General features: G+C 51.0%; 3 protein-coding genes across 10 annotated transcripts; 1 reads left to right on the top strand and 2 right to left on the bottom strand.

The window, feature by feature from the left end:
• Window positions 1–1,413: 1,413 nt before the first annotated feature.
• On the bottom strand, window positions 1,414–5,126 carry LRRN4CL (LRRN4 C-terminal like). The gene is made up of 2 exons (XM_054439981.2): window positions 4,441–5,126; window positions 1,414–3,524 (listed from the first exon to the last, which is right to left on the bottom strand). The coding sequence occupies exon 2, from the start codon at window positions 3,517–3,519 to the stop codon at window positions 2,803–2,805; it is 717 nt and encodes a 238-aa protein (XP_054295956.1). The 5' UTR covers window positions 3,520–3,524; window positions 4,441–5,126; the 3' UTR covers window positions 1,414–2,802.
• Window positions 5,127–5,272: 146 nt separating this feature from the next.
• On the bottom strand, window positions 5,273–23,137 carry BSCL2 (BSCL2 lipid droplet biogenesis associated, seipin). Of its 8 annotated transcripts, none has more exons than XM_063671765.1 (13): window positions 21,631–21,695; window positions 19,940–20,073; window positions 19,161–19,376; window positions 17,371–17,687; window positions 16,129–16,210; window positions 9,597–9,740; window positions 7,705–7,839; window positions 7,418–7,515; window positions 6,314–6,455; window positions 6,109–6,175; window positions 5,821–5,907; window positions 5,646–5,726; window positions 5,273–5,555 (listed from the first exon to the last, which is right to left on the bottom strand). In XM_063671765.1, exons 3-13 carry the CDS (start codon window positions 19,245–19,247, stop codon window positions 5,383–5,385), a joined length of 1,413 nt encoding a protein of 470 aa, XP_063527835.1. In that variant the 5' UTR covers window positions 19,248–19,376; window positions 19,940–20,073; window positions 21,631–21,695; the 3' UTR covers window positions 5,273–5,382. The 8 variants fall into 8 exon arrangements, with proteins under 8 accessions (XP_063527835.1, XP_054295950.1, XP_054295953.1 ...); XM_054439975.1 differs by having other exon boundaries at window positions 5,821–5,901; XM_054439978.1 differs by lacking the exon at window positions 21,631–21,695 and adding an exon at window positions 20,722–21,084 and having other exon boundaries at window positions 5,821–5,901.
• On the top strand, window positions 19,757–21,265 carry GNG3 (G protein subunit gamma 3). Its single transcript, XM_054439982.2, has 3 exons — window positions 19,757–19,977; window positions 20,360–20,459; window positions 20,742–21,265. The coding sequence occupies exons 2-3, from the start codon at window positions 20,361–20,363 to the stop codon at window positions 20,868–20,870; spliced, it is 228 nt and encodes a 75-aa protein (XP_054295957.1). The 5' UTR covers window positions 19,757–19,977; window position 20,360; the 3' UTR covers window positions 20,871–21,265.
• Window positions 23,138–24,518: the final 1,381 nt, after the last annotated feature.

Below are 24,518 nucleotides of genomic sequence, written 5' to 3'. Positions count from 1 at the left end.
GGTTTTGATATTTTGCCCAAACTGGTTTTGAACCCCTGGTCTCAAGTGATCCTCTTGTCTTAGCCTCCCAAAGTGTTGGGTACAGGCATAAGCCACTGCACTGGGCCATATTATTCAGTATTAATTGAAATTTGTATGTGTTACTTTTATCTTTTTAAATTTTTATTTATTTATTTACTGTTTTTGAGACGGAGTCTTGCTCTGTCATCCAGGCTGGAGTGCTGTGGCATGATCTTGGCTCACTGTAACCTTCACCTTCCTGGTTCAAGTGATTCTCCTGCCTGAGCCTCCCGAGTAGCTGGGATTACAGGTGCCTGCCACCATGCCCAGCTAATTTTTGTATTTTTAGTAGAGGCAGGGTTTCGCCTTGTTTGCCAGGCTGGTCTTGAAATGACATCAGGTGATTTGCCCTCCTCAGCCTCCTCCTCGGCCTCCCAAAGTGCTGGGATTACAGGTGTGTGCCACTGCGCCTGCCTTATGCGTTACTTTTTTTTTTTTTTTTTTGAGATGGAGTCCTGCTACGCCGCCCAGGCTGGCGTACAGTGGCGTGATCTCGGCTCACTGCAGCATCCTCCTCCCAGGTTCAAAAGATTCTCCTGCCTCAGCCTCCTGAGTAGCTGGGATTACAGGCACATGCCACCAAGCCCAGCTGATTTTTTGTATTTTTAGTAGAGACGGGGTTTCACTGTGTTAGCCAGGATGGTCTCGATCTCCTGACCTCGTGATCTGCCCACCTCGGCCTCCCAAAGTGCTGGGATTACAGGCGTGAGCCACCGCACCTGGCCCATGTGTTACTTTTATAATTAAAAAAAGTTATAATGGCCTGTAATCCCAGCATTTTGGGAGGCCCAGGGGGGGTGAATCATTTGAGCCCAGGAGTTCAAGTCTAGCCTGAGCAAAATAGACCCCCCGTCTCTATAAAATATATACATATATATTATTTAAAAAGTTATAATTTCCACACAGGTGAGGATTATACTGTGTAGTAACACAAAACAGACTTTTCTACATTCACTTAATTAAAAAAAAAATTCAAGGCCGGGCACGGTGGCTCAGGCCTGTAATCCCAACACTTTCAGAGGCCGAGGCGGGCAGATCATGAGGTCAAGAGATCGAGACCATCCTGGCCAACATGGTGAAACCCCATCTTTAATAAAAAAATACAAAAATCAGCTGGGCGTGGTGGTGCGCACCTGTAGTCCCAGCTACTCGGGAGGCTGAGGCAGGAGAATCAGTTGAACCCAGGAGGCGGAGGTTGCAGTGAGCTGAGATCGTGCAACTGCACTCTAGCCTGGGCAACAGAGTGAGACTCCGTCTCAAAAAAAAAAAAAAAAAATCAGAAGTATGTATATTACTCTGAAAAATGGGTGTGTGGACAGTGACTTGAAAAAAATCATAAACAATAAAAATTACTTCCTTTTAAAAGTCCTTTAATGTTGTTATAGCGGATATGCAATAAATACAAATGGAGGGAAAAAGGGAGGGGGAAATTCCTTGGTATTACTGTCATTTTTGTTTTGTTTTACCTAGCAAGAATATAAACTTATTCTCAAAATCCCACTGAAGCCACTCACAGTGACAGAGCCGTTTTGAGGGTGCATGACATGGATCAACTAACTACAAGCAATGGGCCAGTGGCCTGATTTGTAAGGCCCACAAACTAAGAATGGTTTTTACATCTTTTTTCTTTTTCTTTTGAGAGGGAGTCTTACTCTGTCGCCAAGGCTGGAGTGCAGTGGCGCGATCTCTGCTCACTGCAAGCTCCGCCTCCCGGGTTCACGCCATTCTCCTGCCTCAGCCTCCCAAGTAGCTGGGACTACAGGTACCCACCACCATGCCTGGCTAATTTTTGTATTTTTAGTAGAGACGGGTTTCACCATGTTAGCCAGGATGGTCTCGACCTCCTGACTTCGTGATCTGCCCGCTTCGGCCTCCCAAAGTGCTGGGATTACAGGCGTGAGCCACCACGCCCGGCCAGTTTTTACATCTTTAAAGAAGGGTGTCTGCCTGGGCACGGTGGCTTATGCCTGTAATCCCAGCACTTTGAGAGACGAAGGCGGGTGGAGGACCTGAGGTCAGGAGTTTGAGACCAGCCTGACAACATGGTGAAACCGCGTCTCTACTAAAAAAACACAAAAATTAGCCGGGCATGGTGGTGGGCGCCTGCAATCCCAACTACTTAGGATGCTGAGGCAGGAGAATCGCTTGAACCCAGGAGGTGGACGTTGCAGTGAGCTGAGATGGCGCCATTGCACCCCAGCTTGTGTGACAGAGGGAAACTCCTTCTCAAAAAACAAAAAAACAAAACAAAACAAAATAAAAAACAAGGGCGTCTGGCTATGTTGCCCTAGCTGGACTGGACTCAAACTCCTGGGCTCAAGAGATCCTCCCATTTCAGCCTCTGGAGTAGCTGCTACTATAGGTTCGCATTACTATGTCGGGTGGTTTTTACATTTTTAAATGGTTACAAAGGTCATATAAGTACCCACATAATAATATCCTCCATTTTATCCTCTTAAACCGCAAAGGTTACATTATTTATTATCTGGCCGCTTAAAAAAAAATTGGGGGCCCCTTTCTATTCCTTCCCAGACCTCAGCCAGGAAACAAAGCGCCAAGTACCGGACCTAAACAAGCGCTCAGCCCGGAGAACCATGAGTCCGCCGTGGCCCTGGAGCCTGGGGCCGGCTCCCAGCTCGCCGTCCAGCCCTCCCTGGAGGCACCGGGTTTTCCTCTTTCCCGGGGGCAGGGCTGAGCGCTCCAGGTGGGGCTGTCTGTGCCCGAGATGCCCCCAGGCCCCTTTCAGAGCGCCCCTGCGGCTCGGGCGGCGGCTCGGCGCGGGCAGCCCCAGCGATCGCGCAGGCAGAAGTGCCACACCAGGGCGGCACAGCTCAGCAGGGCCAGGGCCGTGCCCACCCCGACGGCCGCGTGGACCAGAGTGCGGGGGTTGGGCGGCACCGCAAGGCGGCTGCAAGGCCCGAAGGCAGGGATGTCGGCCCCCTCGAGGCCCTCTCCTCCAGCCTGGGGCACGCGGCTTGCCCCGGCCTCGTTAGCGGCCACTACGCAAACGACATAAACGCCCCCTGGCTTCAGCCCCTTCAGTTCGGCTCTGCGGACCGTAGCGTTCAGCGGGGGCCCCTTCTGCGCAGCCTCGCTGCCGTCCCAAAGCAGCAGCCAGTAGTGGAGGACCGGGGAGAAGGGGGCACACCAGTGGACCACTGCGCGGCCCTCTTCGGCCGCAATGCGCACTTCTCCCATGCGCGGCGGGTCGGGCGGCTGGGCAGGGCTGGAGAGTCCTGGGCACAGGCAGGCCGCCGGCCCGGCCCTCTGTAGCTCCTTGCAGGGCACCTGCAGGTGTCGGCAGTGGTCGTAGTCGCAGGGGACAGCCGGCAAAGGCGGCCACGCCGTCTCAGTCTCATCTTCCTCCTCTTCTTCAAAGTCTTGAGGGGCCAAGGGCTGAGCTCTGGGAACCAAGGAGGTCACGGCCAGGAGCCACAGAAGGCAGGGAGAGCCCAGCATGGAGACTGGAAAGGGAAGGGATGGATAGATAAAGCCTGTTCAGCCCAAAAGCCTGCCATGCCCTCTGCCTGGACACAATCTCTGGAGACAGGAAAATGCAACTGGGGAGCAGAAGAGGAAAGAAGTTGGAATGAGGCAGACACACTCATTTGTCAACCAACTTCTGAGTCCAGGCTGTGTGCTTGGTTTCAGACAAAAAATAAAACATGATCTGACACATGAGACAGATGCATGATCAGCATGTGTTAAATATTAGAAACAGTTAATGAATAAACAAAGTGCTGAGGGAGAGAAGAGGAGGAAATGATTTACTTAGCCCAGGGAAGAACGGTAGGATATTTACTAGCTGCCACCCAGAGAAAAGATTTAAGCAAAGCAAGTAACAAAGCTGGGCCCCTAGGCTAATGCCTATAATCCCAACACTCTGGGGAGGTCAAGGCAAGAGGATTGCTTGAGGCCAGGATTCCAAACCAGCCGGGGGAACACAGTGAGACCCCATCTCTACAAAAATTAAAAAGTATTTAAAAATTAAATATTAAAAAATTAAAAAACATTAAAAATATACTGCACATGCCTGTGGTCCCAGCTACTCAGGAGGATCACTTGAGCCCAGGAGTTCAAGGCTGCAGTGAACCATGATCGCCCCACAACACTCCAGCCTGGGTGACAGAGACCTCAACTCAACAAAAACATGTATCCGTCAGTGACACAGGCAAAAACCCAGAAAGGAGACAGAAATGAGAAAAGAGAACAGAATGGAGAAATATTGTAAGCACAGCTGCATTTTTTTGAAAACAAGAGAGAAAAAAATAGGGACGCTGGAATCCTCCCTCCCCACCTGCTATCTGTGCAAATCCTGTCCAAGGAGTCCTGGCCCCTGCATGCCTCCCTCCTTCTCTCTGGCCCATAGCAGCTCCTCACCAGTGGGTAGGCCTTGATGCAGCGGGAATCCACCAGCTGACGTCTGTGGGTGTTAGGCTGAGGGATCCCCAAGATCCCAGGCTGTGCTGTCAGGTTGTATCTTCAACTTCAATGCTGTTTGGCTGGAAGCTTTTATAACCTTCGACTGTGATGTCACCACCTAGCTCCCCTCCTCCTCCCCCCACCTCCCCGGTGATTGCCAAAAAAGAGGGCTGCTCCCTTCAGAGGGACTGAGTCACGGGGCCAGGGATGGGGAAAGCCACATGCAATGATTTCAGTTGGAGCCCCAGGATGCCTGGGTTCTGGAAGGGGAGTGGAATGTGGAAAGCAGGCAGGAGCTTAGAATCCGAAGGCTGAAGTCATTCGAAGGGATGGGGAGGGGAACATAGGAGGCGGCCACCTGGCTGATATTAGAGGAAAACAGCTGCGAACAGCACGGGCCTGAGCTGCAAAATGCTGTTTTGGTAAAAATCATACCACATCCATGGCAGTCATTTCCTGTCTTCTGCCTCCCAGTGGAGAAAGGAAGGGAGGGGTGCAGAGGGGGCCAGAATGATGTCTCCCAGCTCTGCAGACCTGCCCTACACCATCCCCCTCCTCTGGGGGAGATGAAAGTCACATGCAGGGAGTAGGAAGCTTGCTAGGGGCCAGGATAGCTTCTCCCTCCTTGGACTTCCTAGGCTTATGAATGGAAACATCTGTGCTTAAAATAGCCCAGGTCTGGAGTTCTTCCCCTTGACAAGAAGACCTCCCCTCTAATGGCGGAAAGTGAGAGATGCCTGGGGGACACAGGGTTTTCAAACGGCCCTGAACTCATTTCAGAGTCAAGGAAGAAGCTGACACAAAATAGTTTATTGAAGGAAAAACTTCAATAAAGGGGAGTTTTTAGGGAGAGGAGTCAGGTGGGAAAGTGCTGGAATGTGAAGAGTCTGCCCCTTTTCTTCAGGAACTAGAGCAGGTGGGGCGCTGTCGGAGAGCACCCCCAGCGGGTTCAGAGCTGCCCAGAGTCTCTAGGACAGGGGCAGAAGCAGAAGCAGGAGCAGGAGCAGGAGCAGGAGCAGGAGCAGGCAGGTTGGCCTCCGTCAGCAGAGCTGCATCTTCCCAGGAGCCTGAACCTGGGCCAGGAAAGGGAAAAACAAAATCTCGAAGGGGATATTAGATTAACCGGGGGCCCCACCCAGGTCATGCTGCAGGACGCCCCTCACCATCACTGGCCTCAGGCTCTAGCTCCTCTTCTCCACTCAGGGGCTGCTGATCTGGTTTCTCCTCCTCGGACAGCTGACCCTCTGCAGCCAAAAGGGGAACGCAGGGGTCAGACCCAGACACTGAAGGAGAAAGCCAAGGAGTCAGGAAAGAGAGAGTGTGGCGGCTGCGCCATACCTGTCCCTGAGGGATCTTCAGGGCTCTCACCATCCTCTGTAACATCTGATTGCGGAGTTGACTCCTCCTGGCCTTCAGGCCCTGTACCTCCAAAGCGGGAGAGGACAGGTTAGGGTTAGGGTGGCTGTGCCTGGACGGCAGTGCCAACCTCACCTTCCTCGCCTTTCCTTTGACCCTTGTCTCAGTCGGTGATACCCTAAGCCTCATACTGGATGAAGCAGGGACTCCCTCTGGCCCAGCCCAACTCAACCTAGCCCACCTCAGCAGCTCCCCAGCCAACACCTTTACCTGGCTGATGAGCAGAGATCCTTCGTTGGACTTCCTTCTGGGAATTGTCTCTTTTTCGGATGTTAACCTGTGGAGGAAAAACTACTGAGCAGCCAGGACCGACTTCCCTCACTAACAATCAGGGCCCTCATGCCCTAACCCCCAACATACCCCTGACCTCCCACAAAGATCAAAGGGACAAAAGGGGGTCCTTGCCCCTTTCGACCTGCAAAGAGAAGCGGTGTCGGGGCCAGATGCCCCCCCACACCCACTGCATGTAGCTGAAGAGCACGATGACGCTGAGGAAGGTGAAGTTGCTGGCGACACCTATGAAGGCGCAGGTCATCGGGAAGTTGTATAGCAGGTATCTGAGGCAGGAAGTAGGGAAAAGAAGGGAGTAGCAGTTAGCAAAGAGCACCAGCCTTCTCATGTCCCAGAAATAATTTCTAGGGCAATTCAAGTGAGTTTGGTTACAGCCGGCTCTGCCGCCCCTGCCTCCCACCCACACAGTTCCCAGAACCTGCTATACCAGGTTCTAACAAAGGCCAAGGACCTTGGGAAGTCTCCTGTGGGAGGGCCATAGGCCACAGCCTCAGTGTTGCCTGTCTCTCAAGAGTCACCCCAACTCTTGCTGAGCCAACAGTTCAAGACAGTAGCTCTAAACTCTGTCAGCCCATCAGCCATCCTCAGGGTGCTTTAAAAAATTCTGCTCACAGGCCGGATGCGGTGGCTCACACCTGTAATCCTAGCACTTTGGGAGGCCAAGGCGGGCAGATCACAAGGTCAGGAGATTGAGACCATACTGGCTAACACGGTGAAACCCCATCTGTACTAAAAAATACAAAAAAAATTAGCCAGGTGTAGTGGCGGGTGCCTGTAGTCCCAGCTACTCAGGAGGCTGAGGCAGGAGAATGGCGTGAACCCGGGAGGCAGAGCTTGCAGTGAGCCGAGGTCGCGCCACTGCACTCCAGCCTGGGCAACAGAGCAAGACTGCCTCTCAAAAAAAAAAAAAAAAAAAAAAAAAATCTCCTCACTTGGGTGGAGCCCTCAGCCCTGGATTTCTGGGTGGATGGCAGGGCGGAGGGAAGATGAACAGGGATGATGGAGGGTTGGGGGGGCAAAAAAAAACAAAAATTAAAAATTCTGATGCCTAGACAAAAGTTCCCCAGGGAGCTGATAGGCCAATATGTGGCAGCTTTGAGACCCTCTGGTCTATGTGAAACCCAACTCAGCTCTGCTCTGTAAACCCATTACCTCTGCTTGGGACCCTCTTGGTGGAAGGTTAGCCCCCGTGAGACTTGCCCAAGGTTCACTCCAGTTGGCCCCTCACCTGAGCCCAGTGAAGTGTGCGTGGATGCGGAGGTAGGCTCCATACAGCTGGATGCGCTTGCTGTGGATCTCAATGATCGCTCCAGTGGTCGGCACATACTGTGAGGGGGTGGGGTGAGGGTGGTGTCAGGCCAGGGCCCTACTGCTGGCATTCTTACCCGCCCCATCTGAGCCCCACTTCCAGCCTCTCAGTTGTGATGTCTCCTGAGCCTGGAGGCTCCTCAGGTAGAATCCTGGGCTAATGGGAGGGGGTATCTCCTAGTCACAGAGCTCGTTCACCTCACTCACCGAGTTCTCTCTATAGTCTGCGTAGAGTTCCACCTCCAGCAGCTGCTTCTGCTCTGCAAAGCCAAACAGCAGAAGGCTAGAGAAGACCAGCGTGTCCAGCATCTGGAGCAGGTCTGAGCGGTAATGTAGCATCACCTGCCGGGGGTGGGAAGCAGAGGCTGGGGACAGGTGCACACCAGATCCCCATGACCCTACCTACCCCTCAACCACCCCTGAGTAGTCTATGAAGGCGGCTTCTTCCTCAGGTCCCTGGCTCCCTCACCTTCACTTCCTACCCCTCAGTCTTCATCCAACCATTCCAATTGTTTGAGTACCTCTCTACCTACTCAACCACACTCTATCATAGAGCAAAGTCCCCTCCTTCCAAGAAACCTTCCTAGATTAAGCCCAACACTGTCTCCGATTTGCCTTTCCCACCAAGTAGTTCTGTAATCCAGTATGGGATCTAAGTCCCAGCTCACCGTCTGAAGCTTTCCCCCCACCATGCAGACATTAGGAATTTGCTTCATGATGAGGTTGTGTTGTTAATTAATGGAAGAATAGAGTCTTAACATTTATTAGGCCAGGTGCGGTGGCTCACACCTGTAATTGCAGCCCTTTGGGACGCTGAGGTGGTTGAATCATTTGAGATCAGGAGTTCGAGACCAGCCTGGTCAACATGGTGAAACCCCCCACCTCCACTAAAAATACAAAAATTAGCCACGTGTGGTGGTGAGCACCTGTAGTCCCAGCTACTTGGGAGGCTGAGGCAGGAGAATCGCTTGAACCCAGGAGGTGGAGGTTGCAGTGAGCCGAGATCACGCCACTGCACTCCAGCCTGGGCGACAGGGCGAGATCTCTGTCTCAAAAACAAAAAAACATTAAACAGCCACTATGTGCTAATAGGAATTTTACATTTCCCCATTGAATCCAAACTAGTCTTGCTATGAGGCAGTTACTATCATACCCATTTTATAATACTTTATACCCAAGAAGTCAAGTCAGGTGACCCACAGCTAGCTTGTTTCTGAATGAGGACACAAGCCCATGTCTGTCTGGCTCTAAAGCCTGTTTTCTGAGAGCAGCTCCACTCTTCACACTTAATCCCAAAGCTGGGCATGCTCATGAGATACCTGGGGTGTTTGGCAAAGGTTTCTGGTTTCGTAAGCTGATTCCTTTCTTTTTTTTTTTTAAGACAAAGTTTCGCTCTTGTTGCCCAGGCTGGAATGCAGTGGCGCGATCTTGGCTCACCACAACCTCTGCCTCCCGGGTTCAAGCAATTCTCCTGCCTCAGCTTCCTGAGTATCTGGGATTACAGGCATGCACCACCATGCCCAGCTAATTTTGTATTTTTAGTAGAGACAGGATTTCTCCATGTTGGTCAGGCTGGTCTCAAACTCTGGACCTCAGGTGATCTACCCGCCTCACCCTCCCGAAGTGTTGGGATTACAGGCGTGAGCCACTGTGCCCGGCCTTGATTCCTTTCTTTATCCTGATGTGTCTGTGACCTCAAAGCCAAGGGTGTTTTCTCCTGCAGAATCCATACCCAGACATCCTTTTTTTTGAGACGGTCTTGCTCTGTTGCCCAGGAGGGAGAACAGTGGTGCAATCTTGGCTCACTGCAGACTCAACCTCCCAGGTTCAAGCGATTGATCCTCCCACCTCAGCCTCTAAAGTAGCTGGGACTACAGCCGTGTGCCACCATGCCCAGCTAATTTTTTAAACTTTTTTTGTAGAGATGGGTTTCGCCATGTTGCCCAGGCCGGTCCTGAACTCCTGGGCTCAAGTGATCTGCCTGCCTTGGCCTCCCAAACTGCTGGGATTATAGGCCTAAGCCACCACACCCGGCCCCCTACCCATTCTGATCCTGCCATCTTCCTCCACACCTTCTCAGACAGGCCATGAACACTTACCGAACGCGAAGAAGTGGAGATGATTCGGCCACCTCTGGTGTAGCAGGAAATGGTGACCAAGAACATGCCCAAATCTTGATTCACAGGGGACTCTGGCAGCTCAAGCTCTAAGGTAACACGATACGGCTGTCCATACATCAGCACCTGCCAAAGGCAGCCCCCATTTCTTTTAAAAAAAATTTTTGTTGAAAATGTACTGTCCCTATTCCACCTCCCTCTTAGCCCCTCAACACCCCCAAATACTTGGCCACAACCCTCTTGGGTAGCCTAACAGGCCTTTCAGTCTGTCATCCCAAGAAGGTGCTGCCCGCTTCTGGTGGCTAGAGCCTCTCACGTCCAGGTCTTGGGTATCCTGTTGGCTCTCCTGAATCAGACTGGCTACCCTGTTCCCAGAAAGGCTGTGTCACGTTTGTTTTCCAAAAGTGAACCATCATGTTGCCAACTGGGCATCTGTGACTCTGGCCTATGGGCCGGTGAGGCTGTCCCCAGGGCCCCAACCTGCCCTCTCTTACATTATTAATTAATCAAGCACTGACAGTGCTCAGTCTCCCCAGCCAACTCTGGCGCAGTCATCCTCGCTCCAGATCATCTTTCTCCCATTCTAGGTCCCTTATCTTGGTTCTGTTGGTAGCACCCCAAGACTCAAGAGTAGGAAGGCTTCTTCACAGGGATCACCCTCAAGAGGTTAAAGATTTGCCACCAAACATGCACTAGTTTTTCCTATTAAAGCTTCTGTTTTTAATCAGAGGTAATGGGTTAAAAAAAAAAAAAAAAAGTTAGCCAGGTGTGGTGGCTCATGCCCGTAATCCCAGCACTTTAGGAGGCCGAGGCACATGGATCACCTGAGGTCAGGAGTTCGAGACCAGCCTGGCCAACATGGTGAAACCCCGTCTCTACTAAAAATACAAAAATTAGCTGGGCGTGGTGGCAGGTGACTGTAATCTCAGCCACTCAGGAGGCTGAGGCAGAAGAATCGCTTGAACCCTGGAGGCGGAGATTGCAGTGAGCTGAGATCACGCCATTGCACTGCAGCCTGGGCGACAAGAGCAAAACTCTGTCTCAAAAAAAAAAAAAAAAAAAAAAGTTGGAAAATACTGCTCTAGCCCATAGTGAACTACCTCCATAACGTGGGTTCAGCCTTGGGGGTGCTTTCAGTGTTTATCACTAAGGCAATGGTTGAAACCATTGATAGGTGCCTTTCTTTGTACCTTCTTATTTCCAGTCAGAACTATCTGTTGGCCGGGCGCGGTTGGCTCATGCCTGTAATCCCAGCACTTTGGGAGGCTGAGACGAGTGTATCACAAGGTCAGGAGTTCAAGACCAGCCTGGCCAGGATGGTAAAACTCTGTCTCTACTAAAAATACAAAAATTAGCCAGGCGTGGTAGCAGGCACCTGTAATCCCAGCTACTCGGGTGGCTGAGGCAGAGAACTGCTTGAACCCGGGAGGCGGAGGTTGCAGTGAGCTGAGATCACGCCACTGTACTCCAGCCTGGGTGACAGTGCGAGATTCCGTCTCAAAAAAAAAAAAAACCAAAAAACTATCTGTTGAAGAAAATGGATTCCATGAGATTCCTACCCCCTGCAGAGACCAGATGATTAAGCCAGTTGCTTCATAAACTTTTTTGTGTGTGTGTGTGTGAAGACAAGGTCTTGCTCTGTCACAGGCTGGAAGGCAGTGGCATGATCATGGCTCACTGTGCCTGGAACTTCTGGGCTCAATCTATCCTCCTGCCTCTGCCACCTAAGTACCTGGGACCATAGGGACTATAGGCACATGCAACCACACCCAACTAAAATTTTTTTTCTTTTTGGAGAGACTGGGGTTCTTGCTTTGTTGCTCGGCCTATGAATTCTTCCTCTCAACCACTCCCCCAGTCTATTAATTCTTTTCTTTTTTGAGACAGGATCTCGCTCTTGTCACCAAGGCTGGAGTGCAGTGGTGTGATCACAGCTCACTGCAGCCTCAACCTCCTGGGCTCAATTGATCTTCCTGCCTCAGCCTCCCGAGTAGCTGGAACTATAGGCATGCACCACCACACCCAGCTAATTTTTTATTTTTTTGTAGAGACGGGGGTCTCATTATGTTGCCTAAGCTGGTCTTGAACTGCTGGACTCAAGCAATCCTGCCTTGGCCTCCCAAAGTGCTGGGATTATAGATCTGAGCCACTGCCCTTGGCCCAAATTCTTTGAAACATTAAAATAGGTAGTTCTCTTAGCCAGGTGTGGCGATGCATGCCTGCAGTCCCAGCTGCTGAGGAGACTGAGGCAGGAGGATCCCTTGAGCCCAGGAGTTTGAGGCTACAATAAGCTATGATTGGGCCACTGCACTCCAACCGGGGTGACAGAATGAGACCCCAACTCAAAAAAAAATAATAATCTCCTCCAAAGGGATCCACAGAATTTAATACTAAAACCTTGTGAATAAATCCATGCCGGCCGGGCGCGGTGGCTCACGCCTGTAATCCCAGCACTTTGGGAGGCGGAGGCAGGCAGATCATGAGGTCAGGAGATCGAGACCATCCTGGCTAATATGGTGAAACCCCGTCTCTACTAAAAATACAAAAAAATTAGCCGGGCATGGTGGCAGGCGCCTGTAGTCCCAGCTACTTGGGAGGCTGAGGCAGGAGAATGGTGTGAACCCGAGAGGCGGAGCTTGCAGTGAGCCGAGATCGCGTCACTGCACTCCAGCCGGGGCTACTCCGTCTCAAAAAAAAAAAAAAAAAAAAAAAAAAAAAAAAATTCCATGCCCTTGTCCACATTTGCCTGCTTGATGGGCAGATTCTCCCCCTTCTCTAACATTCCCATGTAATATTCACCCTTCCTTGAAAGATCCGCTTTGGGCCGGGCACAGTGGCTCATGCCTGTAATCCCAGCACTTTGGGAGGCTGAGGCGGGTAGATCACCAGGACAGGAGTTCGAGACCAGCCTGGCCAACGTGGTGAAACCCCGTCTCTACAAAAAAAAAAAAATACGAAAATTAGCTGGACGTGGTGGCATGCGCCTGTAATCTCAGCTACTCAGGAGGCTGAGGCAAGAGAATCACTTCAAGCCAGGAGGCAGAGGTTGCAGTGAGGCAAGATCACACCAGTACACTCCAGCCTGGGCAACAGACAGAGACTCTGTATCAAAAAAAAAAAAAAAAAAAAAAAAGATCCGCTTTGAACATCATCATCTCCACGGTCTTAGACTATCCCAGACAACACTGATCTAATTCTTCACAAATTCTTCTGGAATGCAGAATCCACATCCTTTTTTTATTTTCTTCTTTTTTTTTTTTTGAGACGGAGTCTTACTGTGTCGCCCAGGCTGGAGTACACTGGCATGATGTCGGCTCTCTGTGACCTCTGCCTCCTGGGTTCAAGCGATTCTCCTGTCTCAGCCTCCCAAGTAGCTGGGACTACAGACACACGCCACCACGCCTGGCTAATTTTTGTATTTTTAGTAGAGATGGGGTTTCACCATGTTGGTTAGGATGATCTCAAACTCCTGACCATGTGATCTGCCTGCCTTGGCCTCCCAAAGTGCTGGGATTACAGGCGTGAGCCACCGTGCCCAGTCAAGTCATTTATTATTTTTTAACCATAGAAGCAAACTGAATAAATGTCTTTATAGAAGATTCTAGGCCAGACGTGGTGGCTCACACCTGTAATCCCAGCAGTCTGGAAGGACCAGGTGGGAGGACTGCCTGAGCCCAGGAGTTTGAGACCAGCCTGGGCAACACAGCAAGATCCTATCTGTTTTTTTTTTTTTTTTGAGACTGAGTCTCGCTCTGTCACTCAGGCTGGAGTGCAATGGAGCGATCTCAGCTCATTGCAACCTCCACCTCCCAGGTTCAAGCAATTCTTATGCCTCAGCCTCCAAAGTAGCTGGGACTACAGGTTCATGCCACCACGCCTGGCTAATTTTTGTATTTTTAGTAGAGATGGAGTTTGACTGTGTTGGCCAGGCTAGTCTCGAACTCCCGACCTCAGGTGACCCACCTGCCTCCTCAGCCTCCCAAAGTGCTGAGATTACAGGCGTGAGCCACCACACCCGGTTATAATCCTAACACTGTGGGAGGCTGAGTCGGGAGGATCACTTGAGCCTAGTAGTTTAAGACAAGCCTAGGCAACATAGTAAGACCTTGTCTCTACTAAAAATTAAAAAAAAAAAAAAAAAAAGTCAGCTGGGCATGGTGGCACACACCTATAGTCCCAGCTACTTGGGAGATCACTTGAACCTGGGAGGTCAAGGCTGCAGTGAGCCGTGATCGTATCACTGCACTCCAGGCTGGGCGACAGGGCAAAACCTTGTCTCAAAAAATAAAATAAAACCCCAGACTCTATAGGTTATGCTCCTCCCTTCAAAGGTGTGACATTCTATCATTACATCAGTTTCCTCCCAAGTACCACTTTTGAAAAATAACTTCAGGCTGGACATGGTGGCTCATGTCTGTAATTCCAGCACTTCGAGAGGCTGAGGTGGGCAGATCACCTGAAATCATGAGTTCAAGACCAGCCTGGCCAACATGATGAAACCCCGTCTCTATTAAAAATACAAAAATCAGCTAGGTATGGTGGCATACACCTGCAACCCCAGCTACTCGGGAGGCTGAGGGAGGAGAATCGATTGAGCCCAGGGGGCAGAGGTTGCAGCGAGCCGAGATCGTGCCATTGCACTGTAGCCTGGGTGACAGGAAAGAAACTTCATCTCAAATAAATAAATAAATAAAACTTCAGGCTGGGTGTGGTTGCTCACACATGTAATCCCAGAGCTTTTGGAGGCCAAGGTGGGTGGATCACCTGAGGTCAGGAGTTTTAGACCAGCCTGACCAGCATGGTGAAACCCTGTCTCTGCTAAAAATACAAAAATTAGCCAGGCATGCTGGTGGGCGCCTGTAATCTCCGGTACTCAGGAGGCTGAGGTGGGAGAATCGCTTGATCCCAGGAGTTGGAGGTTGCAGTGAAGCGAGATCGCGCCACTGCACTCCAGCCTTGGTGACAGAGCAAGACTGTCTTCAAAAAAACAAAACAAAACAAAACAAAACAAAAAACCTGTCCTTTATCAGAGGCTCCTCTAGCTTGCCTACTATAGAGGGCCCAGTCCCCATATGCATTTCTCAGGGTTCCCAGGTTTGTTGACGTCACACTGGCATCTGGCCAGTCCTCTGGCACAGTACCCTTTGTAAAGACAGGATGCACATATTTGACAACAGTTTCATAATTTTATATAAATGCTTTCAAAACTCTTGGGTAGATGCCCATCTTATTCCAATGTAATAGCTGATTTGTTCATTTAGGTCTAAAACATTGCTTACTTCACCTAGCAGATATTGCTTACTTTACCTAGCAGATAAATAGATCATACTTCACCTGATACAGATGGTCCTCAGTTTACCATGGGGTTACATTCCGATAAACTCATCTAAGTTGAAACTATCACAAGCTGAAAACGCATTTAGTACACCTAACCTAAAGAACATGATAGCTTACTTAGCCTAGCCTACCTTAAACATGCTCAGAACACTTACATTAGCCTACCTATAGTTGGTTACAATCATCTAACACAAAGCCTATACTTACAATAAAGTAGTGAATATCTCATGTGATTTATTGAATACTGTACTGAACGTGAAAAACAGGCTGGGCGCGGTGGCTGACACCTATAATCCCAGCACTTTGGGAGGCCGAGGCGGGCAGATCACAAGGTCAAGAGATCCAGACCATCCTGGCCAACATGGTGAAATCCCATCCCTACTAAAAATACAAAAAAATTAGCTGGGCGTGGTGGCGTGCTCCTGTAGTGCCAGCTACTCGGGAGGCTGAGGCAGGAGAATCTCTTGAACCCAGGAGGTGGAGGTTGCAGTGAGCTGAGATTGAGTCACTGCACTCCAGCCTGGCGACAGAGTGAGACTGTCTGGAAAAAAAAGAAAGAGAGTGAAAAACAGAATGGTTGTATAGGTACCTGAAGTACAGTGTCTATGGAATATATGTCGCTTTTGCACCACAGTAAGTTGAAAAATTCTTCAGTTGAATTATCGTTAAGTCAGGGACTATGTTGAGAGAGAATATTTCTAAACCTGCTGCAGAAAGATCCATCAATACACACAATTAATTTTAATTTCTTTTCCTGCAAAGCCTTCCTCTTAGTCTCCTTTTTTTTTTTTTTAAGATGGAGCTTCATTCTTGTTGCCCAGGCTGGAGTGCAATGGCGTGATCTCGGCTCACCGAAATCTCCTCCTCCCGGATTCAAGTGATTCTCCTGCCTCAGCCTCCCAAGTAGCTGGGATTACAGGCATGCACCACCATGCCCAGCTAATTCTGTATTTTTAGTAGAGACGGGATTTCTCCACGTTTGTCAGGCTGGTCTCGAACTCCCAACCTCAGGTGATCTGCCCACCTCAGCCTCCCAAAGTACTGGGATTACAGGCGTGAGCCACCGTGCCCGGCTAGTCTCTTATTACTCAATTCCTTCTCTCTAGGCCTTTCTCAAGTCTTCCTATTTTGAGTCATCAAAGCTCTAATGAAACCTCTCTCTAGTTCCCATACTCACCCGATCACGTCCACCCTTAGTCAGCGAGACATTGGCAACAGGGAAGGAGCAGAGTGAGGTGGTGGAGGAGTCACAGTCGGTCCTAAATGAGAATGGAGGAGGATACTCTGCTAAGTTAGTCTTACCAGTCCGTCCATACACCTTCTTGGCCCCCTAGGGCTCCCTCCTGCCCGCCTCCCTTCTCTCAGAACAGGCACCCTTCTCTCTGTTACAAAGATGAAGAACCAATGTGGCCAGGAGATTCAAAATACCAGAAGATTATTTCATTCTCTTCCTATGACTTCAGAGTATGTCCTCTCATTAGAGCAGATATTCTTAGATGGGAATCTACAGATACTTAAATAGTTGCATACTTCAGTGTTTATAAAGACTTAAGGAGCTTGATAAAAATGTAAATTCCAGGGCCAAGCAGCGGTGGCTCACGCCTGTAATCCCAGCACTTTTGGAGGCCAAGGAGGGCGGATCACCTGAGGTCAGGAGTTTAAGACCAGCCTGACCAACATGGAGACACCCCATCTCTACTAAAAATACAAAATTAGCCGGGGCGTGGTGGCGCATGCCTGTAATCCCACCTACTCGGGACGCTGAGGCAGAAGAATCGCCTGAATCTGGGAGGCAGAGGTTGTGGTGAGCCAAGATCACGCCACTGCACTCCAGCCTGGGCAACAGAGCGAGACTCCATCTCAAAAAAAAAAAAAAAAGAGAGAATTTGGCACTTGGCAGGGTTTGTAAAATGAGAAGGAACCTAAGGGGCCAGTCAAGATGCAAGACTCTCTGGGAGGCAAGTTTATGCACCTACTCATCTTATGTTTCCATAATCTCTATTGTGCAGCCGACTTTCAGGGACTGAGAGGCAGTAATGTAAAAAGCAAACTGCTGCTTTCCTAATAGCTCCTCTACTGAAAGCCAGGTTGGTTCTGCACTAAGGGTTGAGTTGGCTCAAAGTTCTACATTAGCCCTGAGAGAGGGGTGATCCAACCAAAATAGAATTGATCCTCATAATGATAGAAGTGGATTTTTTTTCCTTTTTTTTTTTTTTTTACCCAGAATTCAGTAATCAGAGGTAGAACTAGAACCCTAGCCCTGGCAACCCAAATCTAGCCTTGGGCTGTGAAAGTTGAGAGGCCCTGGAAGCACACCTGGCTCCAGTTTTCATCTGTAAATGAGGGGATTGAACTGAATGAGCTCCAAGGGCCTTACAACTCCCATAGGACTCCTCTATTTTGACAGAAGACCCCTCACCTGTAGTAGAAATGCACGGGGCTGAGGTGGCTGACTGTCGGCATGTAGGAATAGTAGAAGGAGCCATAGAGGAAGACAGACACCCAGAGCAAGAGGAGGATGGTGCAGAAGAGCACCCCAAACTGCAGCAGCAGCCTGCGGGCACGGCCTGCCAAGACTTGGCCCACCTCCTGGGCCCACAGTAAGGCAGGTACTGGAGGATCGTTGACCATGGCCGGGAGAGCAGGGTGTCTGGCCCCAGGTTCAGGCCTTGCGTTCCTAGCTGCTCTGCCACCTGGACGCCACCCCTGGCCATGGGATGCAGCAGCTGGTGGTTCCTGGAAAGGGGGGGGGGAGGGGGAAGAGTGACTCCTTTCCCCAGGGAGGTGGGGATAAAAAAGCTTACCGGACTGGCTTTGAGGAACGAGAGATAGCAGGATAGCAAAGTCATTGTTTCATATATATGGCCTTTCTCCAAATGATTATGCCACTCAGCCAATTATCCCTTCCCTTTCCTCCGCTGTGTTCCCTCCCGCCCAGTGCTAGATCTCCTCAGTGGAATTCCTTCTCCAGTCATTTGATGCTGGGACGAACCACCTTGATACTTATTCACAGCTATATAACAAAGAATAAGCACCTTACAATTCTTAGAGCTTTACACACACGGTGATACTGAATCCACACTGCTAGGCAGCTGCACGGAGAGAATGTGCGACTTGCCTAAGGTCGCACGGCCAGACTCGAAACCAGTAGCCTAAGAGTAGCCACAATTGCTTCCCGAGTTTCTCCTCTCCGCCTCGAGCTGAGCTCGCTCCCCGACACGGCTGCGCCCCACGCCAGGCGGAGCGCCCTGCAGCCAACCGCCGCTTCCCGCCAGTCCCCTCCGGCTCGGGGGTGGGCAAAGCGCCCGGAGCCCCTACCTAATAGTGCAACCATGGAAACCAGCCCGCCGGCTGCCACACGGCGGCCGACTCACCAGCCTCGCCCGCTGCTAGGGTAACCGTGAGAAGGAACTTCCGGCTCCCGGGGAAGTCCCGCCCCTCTCCGCCGGCCGCTTTTGTAGCCCTGGAGGCGGGGCTTCGGCCCAGGGCGGGGTCCAGCGCGGCGGGGCGGAGCCTTCCCAAGCTACGAGGCCGCTGTCTCCTTGCGCTCGCCACTGGCTCTCTCTGCGGCAGGTTTCCCTCCGGTTACCGTGACCAAAGGGGAAAGACGGCTGCTTCCCTGCAGGCCCCAAGATGTGCCCCAGGGGATGCGCTGATTGCAGCCTCCGCTCGGCCCTCCCTCGAGACTGCAATCACAGCCCTCCATGCACACCTTCACCACAGGCCATTTCACCCGCGAAGCGAGCGAGTGAGGCGGTCATCCAGCTGGCGCTGATTTTTATCGCCCACAGCTCCTAGGACCTGTAGGCATCTAAGGCGGGGGCATTCGCCTAGAGCATGTTGCAGTCTGCGGCAACCTGGGCCTCTTGCGTTGTTGCGCAGGCAGATTAGTCCCCTGTTCCCAGCGTGGTAGCATTGTGGACCTCCTCTGACCCTAACTGGATGCACTCTCCCTCAGAGTCCCCACAGCACATTATCTAGACTAGCTTTTGGCAGTCTTCTATTTTGTAGATGTCTAATCACTCCAGATAAAGTCCTTCAGAGGGCAAGGCCAGTGTTGTGTACATCTTTGCACACTGCTGCGGGCGTGGGAAGTAATCTATTCAAAATAAATGAAATTCTTAAAACCAATCCACCCCCCCGCCCCCTTCACGCCAGCCCACCTATTTCCAGTATATTTCTGCTGACTGTCCCTACAAGGGCCCCTACCTCCTCTTTGTCCGGTCCTTTGATCTGGTCTCCGCACACCTCTTTTTCCCCAGCTTCCTCCTTTTGGTCTACCTTTTCCGTAGACATCTTCCTGACGAGCCTCTGTTGACGCTGGATCTTCCACTGAGTCACTTGTGGCTAAAACGTGAAGTGGCGATCCAGACGCTGATACCTGTGGCGCATCACATTTTCCTGGATATGGAAAATGGAGGGTCCCTGGGAGAGAAACGGAGATTCAGGTGCTGAGTGCTGTGTCAGGGTAGAGGGAGGAAGGGAGGAGGGGGGCGACTGCCCAGCTGATGTCAGATTTTCAAATGAGCAGGGTCCCCCGCAGCCAGTACAGACTCCACTGCAGGGGCCGTCATAGGCCCAGACCACCCCATTTGAGAGGGGGAGTCGGCCTTGGCCTCAGCTCTGTTGGGGAGGGCTCTAGCCCAGACTCAGGATGCCTGCAATGGGGGAGGGGCAGGCAGTGAACCAGCGACAGTGGGGATGTGCGCAGGGATGCAGTAAGCTAGGCTCCCCCACTGGCCAGGCAGTTGGTATGCTCCAGGATCTGAGCAGCTCCTTCTAGCATCCTTCATCCTTCAGGTACCAGCCATCCAGACAGTGCTTGAGCTGCAGAAACTGAGACTAGCCCTCGACGGACCTCTGGCCTGGCCCTCCCCAGGGGCCTCCTTCCCTATAGTCACTGCTTCTGCATCAGATACTTTCAGCTGCAACTCCCTACAGGGTGGGGCACCCATTTCAGGCAGAAGGTTTTGGTACCCTCCACTGACCCTACACCCAGGGCTGCTACTGCCGCTTGTGGCTTCAGGTGAGTAAGTAACGGCCTGTTTTTCTCCGTTGGGGCTCACTGGAGCAGATAGGGGTGATGTGCCCTCCTCATCAGGGTTGGTTGAGGTCTTCAGAGCTGGGAACACACATGGTTTGAAGGGCTGAAAAGCCTTAAATCATTTGTGTAAGGTTTAATGATCTGTGGCCCAGGCCATGAGGGAGTTTGGGGAGCACCTCATCCCACCCTGTTTTTTCCATGAGGAATACAAGGGATGAGACAGTCCACTGGAGGAGGTGGAGGAGGATAGGAGGGGAACAAAATATTGGGGTAGGACCACAGCCTTGTAAAGGTTGGTGTGGAGTGAGCATGGAGGGGGGCCTCCAGCTGAGACTGTGCTCTGAGAGGTCCCTCTTTTTTCCAGGATGAAAGGTGAGACCCCGGTGAACAGCACTATGAGTATTGGGCAAGCACGCAAGATGGTGGAACAGCTTAAGATTGAAGCCAGCTTGTGTCGGATAAAGGTAGGTGGGACCCTGGCTGGCTCCCATTAGTTGGCCAGGCTGTGCTGTGCTGCAGGTTCCCAAAGCTCAAGATAAGAGATGCGTTCTTTCCTTCACTCCCCGAGGTCAGGGGAGGAGTCTGGGGCTCTGTAGAGAGAGCTGTCCCCAGGCCTCTGTGGGGGATGAGGGAGAAGATAGTGGTAAGGAGCCCTGGAGATGGCAAAAGAGAACCCATTTGGGGAGGGAGGCTGCAGTCCCCTTCAGAGGTCCTGGCTAACAATACCCCTCCTGGCTGTGTCCCAGGTGTCCAAGGCAGCAGCAGACCTGATGACCTACTGTGATGCCCACGCCTGTGAGGATCCCCTCATCACCCCTGTGCCCACTTCGGAGAACCCCTTCCGGGAGAAGAAGTTCTTCTGTGCTCTCCTCTGAGCTCCCCTGTCCCTTCTCACAACTCCTCCCTTTTCCCTCTCCTGGGCCCTTCCTTAGGTCAATAATTGTCGTGAGCCCTTGAGGCTCCTTCCATCCCATCCCTAACCCTTGCCTGACCATGTGAGGTTATCTGAAGCACAAGGCCCACCCTCACCTATCTGTCGACCCCATTTCCTACCACCTTTGTGGCCGACCCCAAGCACCCCACAGATATGAGGCACCCTTTGCTCCACCCACAGCAGGGCCCCGTCAGACTCTGCCAGCGTCCTGCCCGCTTCCCTCGGTGACCTGCTCAGACAATGGAGAGAGGGATGGGCCAGGTTCTTGCTCTCAGTCTCACCTGGAGCTACTGGGAGGGTAAAGCCATTTGAAGAATAAAGTCATCCAGAGCCTCAGGACAGCTCCTGTGTTAGAATTCTTGGGGGGAGAGGACCATCAAGCAATAGATCTGCCATACCCAGGGAACACGGCCAATCAAAGCAAGCTAGACATTGTCAAGGATCGGAGATCATCGGGGTCGGGGGATGGCGGGCGCGAGAGCGCGTCCACGGTGTAAGAATTAAGTACAAAAGACGCTCAAGAGGCTGCGAAGAGCAAACACACACACACAAACGTGCAACGAAGCCAAGTTAAAAGGTAAACAGGCCGAAGAGGGTGGATTTAGGGGAGGGTGCGGGAGTGCAGTCGTACAGCAGACAACTCTTAGAAGGGTAGGGGCGGAGCTTGGCTTCAGTTACCGCGACTGGAGCCTATTTTATACCTAAGATGGCTGCGCCCACAGCCGCTCCCATTCCAAGATGGCCGTACCAACATGGCGGCCCCCACGTCACGGAGTTTACCGTACAGGGCTTCTCTTAAAATGGCGGCCTCCAGGCAACGGGCGTTCTCAATATGGTCCCTTCCGCCCTCTTCTGGTCTCAAAATGGCTGCCCCTGCCCTCACCAAGCCCGGGCCCGCGCCCTGCAACCCCGAAATCTGGATTTCGATGTCCTCCCGATTGAGCCGAAGGCACACGGGCGGCCATAACTAAGAATCACTAAACAAGGGGACCCCAGGAAGCACAGCGTGGCCGACGCTGGTCGCGTGGATCTTGCGAGGGAATCTAGGTTTCTACATCTTGCCAAGAAAGGAGAGGCTCCTTTGGGGCAGAAATATTAGCGGCAGGGGGTTAACCCCCGGCGCTGTCTGTCTCAGTGCACCGCTCCTCAGTTGCTTCCTGGTCTTCCCAAGAGCTGGGTAAGCCTGAAGTTGCTCAGTTTGGGTTTCCTAGTAGAACTGGGGCTTGTTTTTCCTTTCATTTTCCCCTCAGGCCGGTTCAGCCACATCAGCCAGAAAGCAGTGGCCCCACCCCTAATGTGCCTTGCAGGAGTCCAGCATGCTGTCTGGGCAGGGACCAAACTTAAGGCTTAACATGTCATGGTCATCTCCAGGACTCAAACATGGAGGAGGTTTACGAACACCAGAATGCCTCCTAGAATCTTTTCCTTCCAAGGGCGCACAGAGCCGAGATGGGACCAGGGCCAAGGCAAAGAACGTAACAATCCCAGTATGTGTGCTCCTCCTAGAGTCAAGGTCCCCTAAACTCAGAAGGACGCATCCTTCCCAGGAAAAGCTTAGGCTGGCTCCTGTTTTGTGCCTGGATATACTTCGGGAAGGGAGGCTGCTTTGAAATAGTAGGGACAGCTCATTATCTCCAGCTTCCAGGCATCTTTGCACAGAAGACAGCAAAGTGGAGAGAAGAAACCAAAGGAAGAAAGGTTGTTATCACCAGCAACTGAACTTAGCCTCCTAAAGATATCTTCATGAATTCCCGGGACACCCAATGAACATGGGTCACCTTAAGGTGTCCCAAGCAACTTTTTACTGTTGATGGAACTTCTGAGCTCTAAGAAGTCCTGGAGATTTTCTAATTAATTCCCTCATCCTAGAGATGAAGAAACAGGAAAAGTTTGCCCTCCTGGAGTGGGACCCTACCCTCATTCTGTTGCGGAGGAGCCTCAGTTCCTTCTTGGTACGGTGAAAATTCCAGGAAGGATCAATCATGTCCGTTTTAATCCCTGTATCCTGACAATGGCACGTATCAGGCACCCAAATACCCAATGAATGGATTGTACTGTACATGCTTAAATGGCAAATGCGGCATGGCAGGGACCAAGCACCTTGCCTCCCTCGTCCCCACTGTATCACGGTGTTGGGCAAATTCCAGGGGAGTAAGTGAAATTTTCCACAACAGCTCAGACATGGTAAAAAAAAAAAAAAAAAAAAAAAAAAAGTGTTTAATAAATGTAACCTTGATTTTTAAAAAAGCCTCTGTTCGGCCGGCCGGGCGTGGTGGCTCACGCCTGTAATCCCAGCACTTTGGGAGGCCGAGGCAAGCGGATGATCTGAGGTCAGGAGTTTGAGAACAGCCTGGCCAACATGGTGAAACCTCGCTCTACCAAAAAATACAAAAATTAGCCAGTGTGGTGGCGGGTACCTGTAATCCCAGCTACTTGAGAGGCTGAGGTAGGAGAATAACTTGAACCCGGGAGGCAGAGGTTGCGGTGAGCCGAGATCGTGCCACTGCACTCCAGCCTGGGCAACAAGAGCGAAACTCCGTCTCAAAACAAAACAAAACAAAGCGCCTCTCTTCAATTTTTCTGCACACTCAATGTTCCTACCCATCAGATTATAACTGCATGGTTGCAGCGCTAGTTGGGAAAATGGGGTTTAAGCAGTAACTAGAGACCAGGCATCAGCTATGATTAACCACTTAAAAAAATGATTAATTAGCTCTAACAGCAACTTAAATGTCCTAAAGAATAGATGGCTACCAAAATTAAGGGTGGCCTTCAGGGTACAAAGCTGTAAACCCGGGTATCTGAATCCGTGTCACAGACAGAGGATAGGAATTAGAGCAGTATCTACATCAATACTACTACCTCTTCAGAACACTGGATGTCATGAGCCTGTGGTAGCTCAGCTTTAAGACCCTGACCACTTATTAGGATCACTTCAGTGCTAATAATGCAATGGTGACTGGGAGCGGTGGCTCACACCTGTAATCCCAGCACTTTGGGAGGCCGAAGTGGGGAGATCACAAGGTCAGGAGTTCGAGAGAAGCCTGGTCAATATGGAGAAACCCTGTCTCTACTAAAAAAAAAAAAAAAAAAAAAAAAAAAAAAAAAAAAAAAAAAAGATTAGCTGGGCCTGGTGGCACACATGTGTAGTCCCAGCTACTCGGGAGGCTGAAGCAGAAAAATCGCTTGGACCCAGGAGGCGGAGGCTGCAGTGAGCCGAGAGCATGCCACTGCACTCCAGCCTGGGTAACAGAGCGAGGCTCTGTCTCCAAAAAAAAAAAAAAAAGCAGTGGTGCCATTGTAAATTTGTTACCGTCTCATTCTCCAAATTCACTGGAAAATAACCCCCATCAAACTTCTGTTGAATGAGTGGGCTTTCCCCCTAGCAGTAATTATTCATGAATATACTTATTTGGCTCCACAATGGAACTTTACATTTAACTTCGAGCATCCAACTGGTTTTTGTATAGGCCAAATACAGAAGTCATGAGTTATAATTTATTTTCGTATACTTCAATGGCTCGACTCTTGGCCTAAGCAAGCACTAAATAGACTAATTACCCACCCATGTCAACTGACTGCATGGCTG

Source organism: Pongo pygmaeus, chromosome 9, assembly GCF_028885625.2.
Source record: "Pongo pygmaeus isolate AG05252 chromosome 9, NHGRI_mPonPyg2-v2.0_pri, whole genome shotgun sequence".
Lineage (NCBI taxonomy): Eukaryota > Metazoa > Chordata > Mammalia > Primates > Hominidae > Pongo > Pongo pygmaeus.
This window is presented reverse-complemented; position numbering and strand designations above follow the sequence as displayed.